Source organism: Lathamus discolor, chromosome 6, assembly GCF_037157495.1.
Source record: "Lathamus discolor isolate bLatDis1 chromosome 6, bLatDis1.hap1, whole genome shotgun sequence".
NCBI classification, from domain to species: Eukaryota; Metazoa; Chordata; class Aves; order Psittaciformes; family Psittacidae; genus Lathamus; species Lathamus discolor.
In genome coordinates, this window is record NC_088889.1 from 52,309,773 (window position 1) to 52,325,532 (window position 15,760).

At 36.7% G+C, this 15,760-nt stretch overlaps 1 protein-coding gene across 1 annotated transcript in view; it reads left to right on the top strand.

The window, feature by feature from the left end:
* Window positions 1-15,760, top strand: part of LOC136017484 (mucin-5AC-like) — a 62,335-nt gene that overhangs the window by 27,523 nt on the left and 19,052 nt on the right. Inside the window, exons 11-30 of the mRNA XM_065685797.1 lie at window positions 374-512; window positions 1,562-1,672; window positions 2,231-2,300; window positions 3,069-3,206; window positions 3,291-3,455; window positions 3,834-3,928; window positions 4,748-4,874; window positions 5,600-5,852; window positions 6,747-6,799; window positions 7,173-7,273; window positions 8,072-8,223; window positions 8,653-8,791; window positions 8,879-8,992; window positions 9,474-9,653; window positions 11,161-11,400; window positions 12,120-12,276; window positions 12,568-12,696; window positions 13,050-13,176; window positions 13,955-13,998; window positions 14,087-14,281. Of these exons, the coding sequence (XP_065541869.1) occupies window positions 374-512; window positions 1,562-1,672; window positions 2,231-2,300; window positions 3,069-3,206; window positions 3,291-3,455; window positions 3,834-3,928; window positions 4,748-4,874; window positions 5,600-5,852; window positions 6,747-6,799; window positions 7,173-7,273; window positions 8,072-8,223; window positions 8,653-8,791; window positions 8,879-8,992; window positions 9,474-9,653; window positions 11,161-11,400; window positions 12,120-12,276; window positions 12,568-12,696; window positions 13,050-13,176; window positions 13,955-13,998; window positions 14,087-14,281 (2,729 nt within the window). The remainder of the gene's footprint in view (window positions 1-373; window positions 513-1,561; window positions 1,673-2,230; window positions 2,301-3,068; window positions 3,207-3,290; window positions 3,456-3,833; window positions 3,929-4,747; window positions 4,875-5,599; window positions 5,853-6,746; window positions 6,800-7,172; window positions 7,274-8,071; window positions 8,224-8,652; window positions 8,792-8,878; window positions 8,993-9,473; window positions 9,654-11,160; window positions 11,401-12,119; window positions 12,277-12,567; window positions 12,697-13,049; window positions 13,177-13,954; window positions 13,999-14,086; window positions 14,282-15,760) is intronic.

Below are 15,760 nucleotides of genomic sequence, written 5' to 3' on the forward strand. Positions count from 1 at the left end.
TTACATTTCTGTTAGTTTCTGACATACCTGAATAACAAACAAGGAGAGATTTTAATTTGTTGTTGTGATTTATGTTAGCTACAAAACCCAAGCAATAAATCATCCAATACCTGTTGCTGGAGAGTTCCCCTGTTCAAAGGAGGAAAACAACTAAATATAAGCAAAGTGAATGCATTTCAGAGTCATTCCTTTTAAACTGTTGCATCATGTGTTCAGAATATTTTAGAAAGTCCTAAATCTAGATTTACTGCGTGTCAATCTACAACCTGAAGGAAAACACAGCAGCGAAATAGCAGAACCCAATTTCACCATAATTCCTTATACTCTGGATAACTGTAACCCATTTTAGCTAACTTGATTCTTTCTCTTCCAGTACCTGTAATGGAGGCCAGTGGCGTTGTGAAAACACATCATGCCCAGGAACATGTTCAGTAGAGGGAGGTTCACACATTTCCACATATGATAAAAAATATTATGATCACCATGGAAACTGCACTTATGTCCTTTCTAAGGTGGGAAGCAGATATTACTAGGTCATAAAGCCTTACACATTTACAAAAAGAAAAGTTCATCTCGGTTAAGACTTTTGAAACTTACCTCTTTTGACATAAAGAGGTCCAATTGCCTCTCAGTTAGCCAGATGTTTACTAGAACATATGCCGCCATTCAAATGGCAATCATCAGTTAACTATTAGACTGTCATGCAATAGTATATGGTGTTTACTGGGGAATTTCCAATTCCTTGATGTAGTATTTGTTGAAAAACACTGCCTTTTTTAAGAATTTACTTCACCTGCATTCCTCAGTGTGATTAATCCAGCTTTCTGAGTTGTAGAATTTTTGCCATGTTACTGTATCATATAGTATTGGGCCAAATGGTACAAGTCTGAAAAATTACACTCCTAGTTCTGAAGGAAAAAAAATAAATAATTTATATGACTTACATTTTTATTTAATTTCTGGGAAGTTCAAATACAGAAAATCATTTCAAGTCAAATGATATATTTCATTTAGGTTTTGAACCTTTTTTAAATAGATTTAAAAATAAGTCAAAAGAAATAGAAAAAATAAAGTTAATTACAATCAAAATATTTAACTAAGGCAATGTACAAGTTTTAGGGTTTTTTTTTAATCTTTTAGGGGCTATTTCTGTTCTTTCTTTCCTTCCCTTTTTCTTCATCTGCACAATTCAGGGAAAAAAAAGAAAAAAAAAAAGGCAGCTATATCTTATTATTCTCCTGAAAAACGTTTTATCTGAAATTTACGTCTGGCATTGATACCACCTACAGAAAGAAAAGAGAGCAGAACTGAATCAAACGTTATAAGTATGCATGAATAAAAGCTCCAGATATGTATATCATTAATAAAATGCAAATTTTCACATTGTTCCTAATCATTACAAAAGGCAAAACTGAATCTTAGGCCAAAGAAGGCCAGGGATTCAGGAGAAACTGTACCCTCTTTAGAAACAGGAATATTTTTCAGAGTTGAGGGAAAATTCTACAGGGAAAGCTTCTGTAACTAAGCCTTTTGTGAAATAACTGTTGGCATTTTTTTTCAGCACTGTACAGATGGAACATTTGCCATCCTGGTAGAACTACGCAAATGTGGCCTAACAAAAACTGGGACATGCTTAGAGACAGTGACCCTCAACATGAATAAAGGACAAACTGTAAGAATGCAAAATAAGCATGGGAAATAACTATTGAAAATATGGGAGCAAAGAAGCTAAGCCTTAATTCATCAGGGAACTGAATTTTTCTCTCAAATGATCAGCATATGTGATAAATACATGTTATTTCTAATCTAGTGAAAAGAAATTAATTTTTTAATGAAAATCAGATCAGCCAGAAATTTGGCTTTCTGGAAGTTCATTAAGAAAGACACTGTAGTCACAAAGCAGAAAAAAACTATTTTCTCTGCCAATTAAATGGAAAAAACATAAGCTTGTAAGTCAGAAACTACAACTGTTAAAGGATGTAATTCATCGCAAAGATACATTTAAAGAGACCACGATGCTGTAATTCCCTAAGAAGCTGAGAAAGTCTCTTTAGAAATAATTCTTTTATTACAGGAAATGTACAAAGCGGAATGAGGGAGGAGGTGAAGTCACAAAAAACCTACCCTTTTAATCGCTTTTTAATTAATATCACTGTAGTCATCACTATTACTACTCTCTGGACTATAGTTATCCTTCACACAATTTTCTCTTGTTCCTCTTCCTCACCAGCTCATTGAGGTCAAACCTGATGGTGGTGTATATGTGAACTCGATCTATACCCAGCTGCCCATTTCATCAGGTATTTCTTTCTCTAACATGAGCAATAAGCATGAAACTTCAACTCCACAACTGCTTATTTTCTTAACGAAAGATAAAAGGACTGTGAGTTGTGCAGAGCCTGCATGTTCATATCTCTCAGTTTTCTTTGGGATATTTCCTGAGTGACTCAAGTACTTTCGAGGTAGAAGTGGGAATTTCGATGTCATGAAGAAATGGGAGACAGTACAAGCATAGGCAAGAGTTCACACTCTCCTGATTTGTTCAGTGTAAGGTTTATTTCCTTTTCACTGCCAAAAACTGAACACAGAAGACATCCGCTTACCGCTCCTACATCTTTTTTTGGGGTTGTTTTTGTTTTTTAAATTATTACCCCTGTGCTCATGCTTCCTCAGAAGTTTGATTTTTGCTCTTCTGTCTCAGTAAGTAGCGATTCTGTGTGGCATCTCTGACCTCCCAATCTGCTTATTTTCCGTTTCCAGCAGAGTAAGGGCTCCAATTTATGCTGTATAAGCTTAGCTAAAGTATTCTTTTTAATGCTTAGTGCCATACAGTTTTTCCTTCTTACTCTGAAGGAGTAATCTCCATCTGCTTAATGTTGAGACAGTGAATAAAGTTAACAACTTGGTAGCTACAATCAAATTCTGAACTGTAAATTTTGATGCATATTTCTGATTCATTTTCATAAAGATTGGCTTTATTTCACCTCAGAATTTGCAAAAGTTGTGATAGAAATTCAAGGAGAATAGCAAAATGGTCAGAAAGTAATCATTCTGTTCTTCATCTGTAGCTAATGCCAATGTGTTCAGACCTTCATCATTCTTCATCATCATGCAGACAAACTTTGGTGTCCTCCTTGAAATCCAAATTATACCCATGATGCAAGTGTTTGTGCGACTGGATCCTATTTTCAAAGGCCAGACATGTGGTAAGTGAATGAAATACACGAACACGTTGCTTAATGTCTTTTGTCTAGCATGAGCAATACAAACTTTTCACTGCTTTTCAACAGGTCTCTGTGGCAATTTCAATGATCTTGAAACTGATGACTTCAAGGTTATAAGTGGAATAACTGAAGGAACAGCAACAGCATTTGCTGATACATGGATGACTCAGGCTTCATGCCCTAAAGTCCAGCGGAGTTTTGAGAACCCTTGTGCACTCAGCATTGATAATGGTGTGTGCTTCTTAGATTTTTTATTGTTGTTGTTATTTATCACTAAGGAAAACACATATGTTGTAAAGCAAAGATAAGAGAAGAAAGACTTACATACTTGGTAAAAACATAGCTCTGAAACCAGAGAAAATGAATGCACTAGGGATAATTAACAAAGTCAGTAAGACTTTTCTTAGTAAGAGTTACATAAATGTAACTGAAGGAAACTGAAGGAACCTTAGCCCAGATGCTGAGTGGAAAAAACAAACAAACAAACAAAAACCAATAAGAAAAGCAGAGATTTGATGTGATTTCAGAACTAGCTTCACAGCCCAGGGCAGAGTGCTTTCTTGACCAATGAAATACAGTGAGTATTTGTATTGTTTGTTTTATTCACAGAAAAATATGCTCAGCACTGGTGTGGACTACTAACTGACAAGAAAGGACCTTTTGCTGATTGTCACTATGCAGTGAATCCCTCTGATTACCACATGGTACTTTGTTAGACTGTTCTTCCCCTTAGAAAAAGTAGAAATAGGATCATTACAACTAGCTACCAGAAAAGGACTGTTCCACATATCTCTCTCATCTTACGCAATGCCTGAATTTTCATTTCTGTATAGCAGCACTTCCTTCTCTCAGTGTGTGTTTCTGTTTGTGTCATAACATTACCTTATTTCAATTGTAAGTCTTGGCTTCAAGAGCCTGACTTTCTTGCAAATGAAAAGGCAGCTATTTACTCCTGGATGGATACACACATGCAGCAACAAGTGTATACAAAGGCATGTCAAATGCTTGTTTGAGTGTCAGTGAATTGTTCTCTCATTGGCCTCATCTCACTAATAACTAGTTGGCACAGAAAGCCCATTAGCTAATTTTCAATATTCTGCTATCAATGTGTTGCCAACCTTTCTTCTCAGTATGAATCACCCAGATACAGACACTGGTGAAATGGTGTTTCTAGACTGCACACCGTGAACAGAGCTTTGTATGCTATTCTGCAGCATATTCATAAATATGGTTCAGAGGGACATGAAACTTCTAAATGTATAACAGACTTTAAGACCACTATCTCCCAGTAATAACCGCAGACATCAACTGAATTTCCATTACCTTCATTCTTCCTGGCCAGGCAACTGTAGACAAACACTGGAAAAGTTTACTAAAAATATTGCTAAAGCTATATTAGTGTTGTTTGTGAGTGAGCATATCTGAGGAAGGATTAGTGCGTAAGACCAGGAAGATAATGCTCTTTTTTTTATAGACTGACAGTTTCACCAGTGCTGAGACTTTATTTTTCTCTGCATTCTTAGAACTGCATGTATGACACATGTAACTGTAAAAATAGTGAGGACTGTCTGTGTGCAGCCCTGTCTTCCTATGTGAGAGCTTGTGCTGCAATAGGAATACAGCTGGATGGATGGAGGACCGATGTCTGCTGTAAGTACTCTTAACTATCCCCTCTCCTATGAATACACATCAATAAAAACTGCTCGTCAGGGATTATTTCATACTGATTTCTAGACAAATATAATAAGTGTTGAGGACGGGATTTTGCTAAATGAACTTCTGGAAGTAATTCTCTGCTGTTCCCTTAGAATCAATCCATTGCTAGCAAGAGTGAATACAAACAGATGGAAAACGTAGGTTGCCTAGGAAAGAGACTGCTGTTATAGAAGTGTTTCTATGTAACTTTAAATTTCATTACAGCTTCATGTATGACAAGTTACTGTAGAGTAAATGTGACATATTAGAATGTAATACTAGCAATTCTAACCAGAACGCTTGCAAATTAAAGGTCTCTGAAGCTGCATGCTGGGTTCCACCACCAGTAGGTCTGGTTTCAGTATACAAGGAGACATTCAGGAAGATATCTTACTTCATACTTAAAAAGGTTTAGAAATTTTGCCAGCAGCAAATTAAAGTTTCTTTCTGAAATCTCATTTGAGAAAATATTTTCTTCTTTGCAAACATCACATAATCCACATGTACAGTAGATTTTCAGATCTAACTCTGGAAGTATTCAGAAATACATGAAAGATAAAACATAGGCAGAGTTATGCAGTATTGTGTACATGTTATTTCTACTGCCTATGGTTTCTTTTTTCCCCACCAGAAAATTATCATCTGGAATTAACAAACCTATTTTATTTTCCTCTCTCAAGCAAAATACACCTCGTGTCCCAAATCCCTAAGCTACAGCTATAACATCTCTTCCTGTCAACCCACTTGTCGATCTCTGAGCGAGCGCGATGTCACATGCAACATTAAGTTTGTCCCAGTTGATGGCTGCACCTGCATAAATGGAACTTACATGGATGAAAGTGGCAGATGTGTGCCTGCTACTGAATGCCCCTGCTACTACAGAGGATCTCCCATATCATCTGGAGAAACTGTCCAAGAAAATGGGCTTGTATGGTAAGTGAATCTCTTGCAAAACACTCAAGCAATGGTGTATATATTTTCTCATTAGAATCTGCTACATTTAAATTGGTCTCAACCTGCCTTGCCTGAATTTCAGTACAATGCTGTCTCATTTTTTTCAACTTTTAAGAAGGTGCTTATTTCCCTGAGCTTGAAGGAGAATATGCTGTACCACTGAAACATACATAAGGCAATGGGGCCAGCTGGGATCAATCCAAGTGTACTCAGGGAGCTGGTGGAAGTACCATTTTCAAGCATTTTTCGGCAGTCCTGGCTAACAGGCGAGGTCCCAGTTGACTGGAGGTTAGCAAATGCGATGCTCATCTACAAAAACGACCAGAAGAAGGATCTGGGGAACTGCAGGCCTGTCAGTCTGACCACAGTGACAGGGAAGGTTATAGAGCAAATCATCATGACTGCCATCACTCAGGTGATCAGGCGCAGTCAGCACGGCTTTATGAAAGGCAGGTCCTGCTTGAGAAACCTGATCTCCTTCTATGGCAAGGTGACCAGCTTAGTGGGTGGGGGAAAGGCTGTGGATGTTGTTTACCAAGACTTTAGTAAAGCCTTTGTCACTGCTTCCAACAGCATTCCCCTGGAGAAAATGACTGCTCATGGCTTGGACAGAGGCACTCCTTGCTGGTGAAAAACTGGCTGGATGGCCAGGCCCAAAGAGTGGTGGTGAATGGAGCTAAATCCAGTTGGCCCTGGCCACAAGTGGTGTTCCCCAGGGCTCACTGTTGGATATCACATGAAAGCAGCACTGGTAGTGATATTAAGGGAAATTCTTTCCTTCAGAAATTCTGAAACCTGACAAGAGAGTAGTAGCTCTCAGTCTCAATACATGATTTAAGAGATTTTTCTTTTTTTTTTTTTTCTCTCTTGCAGCACTTGCATCCAGGGAAGACTGGATTGCACCGGAGATCCCAATCCAGCTCGAGGTGAAAAAAAATAAAAATCTTCTTCCACTTCTCTGTGACAGGTTCTGGACAGAAATAGTTGATATAATTGATTGAAATGATAAAATCTAAATGAAGTTTTAAATAATAGAAGTATTTTTTATTCAGTTACAGTGCAACAGTTATCATAAAAGGCAAGAGTGAACCTAAATTAATGATAGGATTTCTTTTTCATAATGATTTTTTTCTAAAATACTGTGGGTTCTCTCTGGTAATTCAGTGTTCTGAAATGAATCTATTTAATACAGACAGCAATCCTTACTAACTGAAACATGTAATTCCAAAGGATTTCTAGATGGTTTTGATGGCTAGAGATGAGCCGTTTCTGATTGCTCTCATTCTTTAATTCCTTTAGTCTGTGAATCTCCCATGGTCTACTTAGACTGTAGAAACGTCACTGAAGGAACAACTGGAACAGAATGTCAAAAAAGTTGTCAGACTCTGGATATGCAGTGTGTAAGTATTTCATGGCTGCATGAAATTGTGCTTCCAGGTTTTGTGCTTTTGGTGGTAAAGTAACTGATCTATCTGATCCACTCCAAATCTACAACACAGATACTTTGTTCTTGTAGCTAAAGCCTAAAAGATGTTATAAAGCATTAATAATGGGACCTTTAGACAAAAATATAATAAGGTAACATCCAATTCATAAAATTGGTGTCTACCTTTCTTCAGCTACTGCAGGTAACCGTAATTAGTAGTGAAAATACCTAGGACACATATTTTACTTCTTTAGGAGAAAATTACTGGCTATGAACTGGGTAGGAGAAATAATTCTTTCTCATACCATAACACAATACGGAACTTCTTTCACACATAACTATAATATTCCATCCAAATGCATGCCAAATACCATTTTGTGAATAAGTACCATGGGAGATAAATACATTTTGATGTAAACCAATCAAACCTAAAAAATATTATGTATTTTCTTTTTAAAGCTCCATTCAGTCACCAACTACAAAGTGCAAGGCTGCTTCAGCTAATACAGAGCAAGATTTACGATTCAATGTATCTTAAACTTCACAGACTGCTGCAATCAGGATTGGCATACACAAAACATCTTTAACAGATATATATTCTATTAAATCAATGGCAAATAAATTCCAGTTTGTTCCATTGTCCTATAAGTACTTTGTAGTCCTCTCTCATTTAAGATGGGCAGCAATAAGGCCATGTAAAGACATTTTATTTTAATGTTTTTCTATTGTGAATATTTCATTCTGAAATTTTATCTTCTCTTGACTTTTCTAGTATAGCACGCATTGTATATCTGGCTGTGTGTGCCCAGCTGGGCTTGTGTTACATGGGAATGGTGACTGTATTCCTGAAGAGGAATGTCCGTGTATTCACAATGAAGCCATGTATCAGCCTGGGGAAAAGATTAGCGTTGATTGTAACACCTGGTAAGTATTTCCTCAGAAGTATCATTCCTGGTTCCATCATTTGTCCTTCCAAGGAACTTACATAGTAGCGCAGTAAAGAAATATTTAGATTATACGTCACCAACTGACAGATCTCTTAGTTGTGGATTAAACAGTATGAGACGGTTTCCTTCTGATGTAGACAGATAGCCAAAGTGCAGAATGGGAAGAAGTCTTTGGGACTACAGTGTTCATTTTGTATTACGCTGTTTTGCAGTTAACGCATTCAGAGTGGCACAACAGAACTTCGCTTTAATACTTCACATGAAAAAACTTAGAAAAATATTTTCACTCCAGAATCAGTACAACATTACCAGGGATGAGTTGCCAAACAAACACTGATTTGCTGGGGTGTGTCTACACAAAACAGTGTGTTGCTTTATTATTAAAATGTTTTATTCTCATTCCTAGCGTATGCAAGAATAGGAAGTGGGAATGCACCAAAAATCAGTGTTTGGGCACTTGTGCTGTTTACGGAGATGGTCATTATAATACCTTTGATGACAAAAGGTTCAACTTCAATGGAAACTGTGAATACACACTAGTCCAGGTACTGATAATTAGCAATAGTAAATGAGACTTCACCTTGATTGTGTCTACAGAAATAACGTATCTTAAAACGTTATTCTCCACCCAGGACCACTGTGGGATGAGCGGCACAGCCAATGGAACCTTTCGGGTTATTACTGAAAACATTCCCTGTGGCAACAGTGGGACAACTTGCTCAAAATCTATCAAAGTTTTCTTAGAGGTAAGAAGATCAACTTCATTCTATAACTGTTCAGCGCCCTAGAGAAGCCTAGATATCCACTGCGTCATGGAAGTTGGAAAATTAACCTTAAATCAGATTGAAGAGAAATATTTGGTAGAGCTTCCCAGCTTTCTATCTTTTCCTTTTCCCACACTATTTTATCACCCTTGGGGAAACTACAGATTTACAGAAAAATAGTCTTTAGCAGAAATTAGCCTATCATGTCATAATTGTTTTATTCTGTGCAATTTAGATCCTCCATGACTGCCAAAGTTTTCTTTTTTGACGTATGCCATTTAAAATACCTTTTTACCACAGTTCCAGGAACCTAAGATGTGAACTATGTAGTTTTATCGCATTTGGATTATTTGTTTTCATTATATAAAACATGCATAGTAGTCTTAAAAAGAGAAAAATGTGTTTAAGAGCACAGCTGCAGCTATTGAGTTCATTTCTAATCACCTTTTTTCTCCTGTTTCAGAGCTATGAACTGATACTTGGTGAGGAGCATGTCAGTGTCATAAAGAGAGGACAAAATAATGAGGTGCCATACACAGTCCGCTATATGGGTATGTACTTGGTAATTGAGACCACAAGTGGACTGATACTCATGTGGGACAAGAAAACCAGCATCTTCATCAAGCTCAGCCCTGATTTTAAGGTGCGGAACTAGCAGTTAAATGGCAATTTACAGTCCAGATTTGGACTGTGTGTGAATTTTCTTGAGACCCTGCCAAGATCCCAAACAGGTGATGTCTATAGCATTCCTAGGACATCCCATGTTGTTTTCCATTCCTCTGGTGCCTCAGGAAGCCATGACATCATCCTGCTGTTCTTCTGAGCTTCAAAGGCAGCTTTCAGCGCCTACTTGGCCTGACAGAACTTGAACTGGCAAGCTGCTTTCTGTGACTTCGTTAAAATTACCCACTGAACCTTGGTAAAGGTTATCAGACCTCACTAAAATTACATAACTGCATGTGTCAAAACAAATTGAGTAGTCGTGATCTTGAAAGAAATCCACTGTTTCCAGTTCTCATTGACACACAAATCACATTATCATACTTTAAGAACAAGGAAGTGAAATATTAGGAGTGAAAGCCTCTTGCAAAATGCTGCAATGTGTTTTGCAAGCACAATTTACACAGGTGATAAGGGAAATGTATTTCTGTTCTTACCCCTTCTTCTAGCTTAATATATGTAAGTACTAAAAAGTGTGGTAGATGAGTAATTTGCTATCTTACTGTACACAGCAGTAACTTTTCAGTTAGGTTTTTAGAATCATAAAATCATAGAATCAACTAGATTGGAAAAGATCTTGAGATCATCAAGTCCAACTGTTCCCCCAGCACTGCCAAGTCCACCAATAAACCATGTCACCGAGGACCTCATCTACATGGTTTCTGAACACTTCCAGGGACAGTGATTCCACCACTTCCCTGGGCAGCCTGTTCCAATGCCTGATAACCCTTTTGGTGAAGGATTTTTCCTAATATCCAATCTAAACCTCCACTGGTGAAGCTTGAGGCCGTATTCTCTTGAACTAAGTGTTAATTTAGAGCTAGATATACAAATCAATTTCAGTATCATAGGTTGTTCTTTTGCTGCCTCACCCACTGGCATTTTATACAAATAGTAGTAATAAGGAAAGTCTGCACCTTAGATTCGTTGAGAGAGCACAGCATCTACTGCAGCCTATCAGTTTTACAGATCGATAAATTTAGAGTGAGGGATGTTTCTGTATGTTCAAGGAAAATGTAACTATTTTTTATACCTGTGACCAGTTGTAACAGTAAAGACTCAATGAGCAGACAATCTGGCGGGACTGGTAGTTTATGCGCTTTGTAAGGCTGCTTTTTATATGTACATCTACTGTATAAAACAGGGCTTAAATTGAGAACTTAGTTAACTGAATCCTTGTTTCATCATTAAAGACACACCTCAAAAGACTGAAAGTTAGAATGACAAGGATGGTTTCATTGTGCAGATTTAAAAGAAAAGTCAAAAGCAGTGTCCTTCTAGTAGCAGTCATTACGCTCTGTTGCTGAGGAAACGAAGAATTAAGGGTTCAGGAATGTTAGAATGGAATGGAATTTCAAGTACTTTTTCACCTCAGATGTTGTTTCAAGGTTTCTCTCCTCCATTACTATTTTGTTTACTTCTTTTTGCAGGGCCAGATCTGTGGCCTCTGTGGAAATTATGACGGCAGTGGCATCAATGACTTTACTACAAGGAGTCAGTCTGTGGTAGAGAATGTCCTAGAGTTTGGAAACAGCTGGAAAGTATCTTCTACATGTCCTGATGCTTCCAGCATAAAGGACCCTTGTTCTACCAACCCTTATCGAAAATCCTGGTCAGAGAAACAGTGTAGCATCATCAACAGCAATGTCTTTGCTGCCTGTCACTCTCAGGTATTACCAGGGCAAAAGTTCACTTCCAGTGTGAAGACTGGGTCTATGTATTATTGAAGCTGCCATCCTCATACATTTTCGCATGCATGCCTAGTTTGCTAGTAAGTCACTGGTATGTTTCACTTTGAATTGTGTCAGGAAAACTTCAATATGAATCCTGCTCATGGGACAGATTTATAGTCCCCACCTGTAAGAAATAAAAGGATATCTAGTTCAAAGGAAATACTGACATATTACAAAAGAATGATAGTTTAATAATTGCTATTTTCTTTTAATGTGGCAGAAATAAAAATTTCATATACCATGTACAGAACACAAGCTCAACAAAATAATAACATAGTAATGAAGTATCAGCATAGCCTTTGTCTGACACTAAGTACATACCAAACAATGCAGGGTAACTGTGCTCTTCCTATTCAGTTCTTTCCACTGGCAGAGACATCAATTTTCAAGTACAGTTGCGTATTGCTTGTGAATATGAATCTAATCTTCTACTAGGACACAAGCCTGGATGTCGAAAAATCTGTCAATACAGGGTTCAGATGTATAATCTGGCAACACCTTTGATGTTTAACAGTGTATATAAAGCAAAAGAAAAAGAAATTACTGACATAAGCCTTTCTTCTGAGATACCACAGTTTTAAGTAAATTACCTTAGCAAAGCTAAGAAAGAATTTAGATGGTAGGATACATAGTATTACATTTCTTTTTATTAACAGGTTGAACCAGCAAAATATTACCAAGCATGTGTGACAGACGCTTGTGCATGTGACACTGGAGGAGACTGTGACTGCTTTTGTACAGCAGTAGCTGCCTATGCTCAAGCATGTAGTGAAGTTGGTGTCTGCATAGCCTGGAGAACCCCATCAATCTGTCGTGAGTTTTATGTCATAAATACTTCTCCTGCAAGTGGAGTTAAATTCATAGTGCCTTGCTTAACACACACTCTGGGTATTTTACGTATGTGCATTATAATCTCACTGTGTAGACTTTTCACACTAAGCTGTTTTGATGGTGACACAATTTCACCTACTCATTCCCAGTTTTCAGGACGGTTCAAGCAGCAGTGCAGTAATATGATGAACTGGCATGAGTCAAAAAAGCTCTTTTTTTTTTCCTTTTTTTTTTTTCTTTTTCTGAGCATGTCCAAATTCTGTTTCTCCTTAGCACTGTTCTGTGATTACTACAATCAACAAGGGGAATGTGAATGGCACTATAAGCCTTGTGGAGCCTCCTGTATGAAGACCTGTAGGAATCCAAGTGGAAAATGCCTCCATAACTTGTCAGGTTTAGAAGGTAAAAAGAGCTGCAAGTACCTTATTTTGTCACACCTTTAATGCTTTCTATGGAGTGTATTTCATCATCAGCTACATTTGCACCACTCTGTTCTCTCCAACATCGCTGCATTCACACAAATGGAGGCAAAGTATGGAAAGTGAAGTTAAAAACATCTGTAAGACCAAGTAATAGTGGGTGGGCTCTGCTGATGTTAGTACTCTGCATTACTTCCTAGAGTTATTGGAAAAAAATAAGTAGCAAAATTATGACTATTAAAAACAAGACCTGCAAACACATTCTGCACAAATAAAAATTTTGCTCACTGTATCTCATTCTTGCCTATCTCCTATATGTCCTTTTCCTTCCTTCAGGCTGCTACCCTAACTGCCCACCAGACAAGCCATATTTTCATGAGGACCAGATGAAGTGCGTTAGTCTCTGTGACTGTTATGATAATGAAGATGGAAAGATATACATACGGGATGAATGCCGTGTATGGTAAGAATCAACATACCAACCTAATCATGGACAAGGAAAAATAATCAAAACAGCAGTGCGAAATTGCATGTTCCTGTTACACGACAGGACTAGTTTACACTACCTGTGTAAATATAACGTCTTACTATATAATGCCAGTTTTCTTACCACATTAGTAGGAAAAAGTTCTTATGTGATTTTGTGTTCAGTTGAATTTGTTCCTGGTTATGCTGTAAATCCTCCGCATAAAGATACAATAAGAACAGTAAGTCCTTTATGACGAGGCTTTCTCTATTTCCAATTCCTATGGCAGGAAAAATATTGTTCCAGGAGTATAAATACATAATAAGGGTATACTTCCAAGGATTTTATTACATTCTTATACTGCTAGTAGTATTTAACTTTTTCCCTTTTTAACCTGCCTTTTTGTACAAAAATATTGCAAATACAAAAATATTGCAAGTACAAAGAAAGGACAAGACTTCCTCCTGTAGCTTTGCACAATACTTAGCTTCACTTCTGTTCAGAAGTTTGGCTTACTATAAAGAAAGATTTTAGAAGCTTCACTTCTATTCATAAGTTTGGCTTACTATAAAGAAAGATTTTAGAAAATTATAGGAAAACAAAAAAACCCAACATGAACTGGACATTCAAGGAATGAACACAAATAAAGTGTCCTGTATTTTGATGCAAGTATCTGGCAGAAAAAGATGATTAATAAAATTACCCCATAATAAAAAAAATATGGAGGTTTATGTTTTTTTCAGTGTGGTTTTTTTTTTTTATTCTGTCATTTCAGTGAATGCACATCAGATGGTTTAGAGTGCAATTTTGATGATAAAGGTAAGACAGCTAAGAGCTATTAAGAAAATAAAATAGTGGATATTATCTTTTCATAGATGCCTGATAGTAAACTTCCTTTGAATTACAGCATGCCACTGCATTTATGAAGGGAACAACTACAAATATGGTGAAGTCATCTACAACACCACAGATGGAACTGGATGGTGCTTCAGTGCAACATGTGATGTCAATGGAACAATTAGCAGAAATATCTCTAAATGTGGCATCTTTACAACGACCCCATTTCCTTTTCTTACAAGTCAGTCCGAAACTACTGCTTCAGGTATGCATGAATACTCTTTAACATAACTGAAAAAATCTCTGGAAGGGACGGAAAATTGCTAAAATGGAGGGCCTTTTCATTAGTTAAGGACATAAAATTTTACTTGAAACTGTTTACTCCCAATGAAACCACCAATTGTTTTGACAGATTCAATTGCTAAAGATGACCATAACCAAGGATGTAGAAATGAGTACAGCAGTTCTTACAAACTCAGTCTGCACTGTTTCACCATGTTTTTTTCCAAGGGTAAAAAAATAATAGATCTTACTAATCATTGCACCTTGGAGAACCTCCTCATTTCCTTGCATACAAAAGCCAATAGTTCTAGACAAACTTCTGAAAATACAAGAGACTGCCATTTTTCATATAACTGACTACATTAGCGCAAACTGAAGATAAGACGTCTAGCTTGAGGGCATGCTCAAATTACTTAGAACCATTCTTTGGAACCTTTTGCAATTGTATATAAGAACTAAATCAAAAGTCCCCTTCTAGTACTGCAGTACACTTCTATATTATTCCTTCAGTAAACTTATTACAGTGACCATGTAATTCTGAGAAATTGTGAGAAGTATTTCCACAAAATTATACAATATGACAGCAAGAACTAAACATTGAACTTTAAGACTTCTATTAAGTAACATCCATATGAAGAAAGTGGCATATATTCCACATGGTTATCTTTATAATGCTAATAATATAAAAAGAAATAAGCAAAAAAGACTAATTAGATACTTCCTATATATTATGTTTGTAGATTCCATATTATAATGTATTATATATAAAATACATATGTTAATTATATATTTTATATTTATAAATATATTACAGTTTGTATTAACATAACTAGAAAACTCAACCTGTAAAAATATTTCAAAGCCTCTGTGCTTATGCAGTTAAGTGTAAATAAGTACAGAGGTAATACCAAGGAGAATAAAACCTCCTCTTACTTAAACCATAGCAATCGTGAGATCACATGATCCTATATATTGCCGTTCCACATTAGCTATATTTATATACAGCCTTTAATAAATGTCATATAAAATATCACTAGAAAAATAATACAGAAATCAGATCAAAACATACCTTAGAAATTAAATCCAAAACTGTCAAAGCAAAATAATTAGAATTAAAATACCAAATTAACATATGTTAGATCCAACATTAAAAAATACGCAAGATGAGCCCCGGCACTGTCTTTAATAAAAACAGATGAGACTTATATTTCCTCAATTTCATTACAGAAATGACAACTGCAGCACCAGTGACAACTGTATGTGTGAAGAATATATGTTCATGGTCAGATTGGTATGACTGCACACAGCCTGAAAATAAAGAGGATAGTGGAGATTATGAAACATTTGAAAATCTCAGAGAAAAAGGATACAGTGTGTGCAGAAACCCAAACGATGTTCAATGCAGAGCCAAAGAACACCCAAATATAGAAATAAACAATCTTAACCAAACAGTTAAATGTAG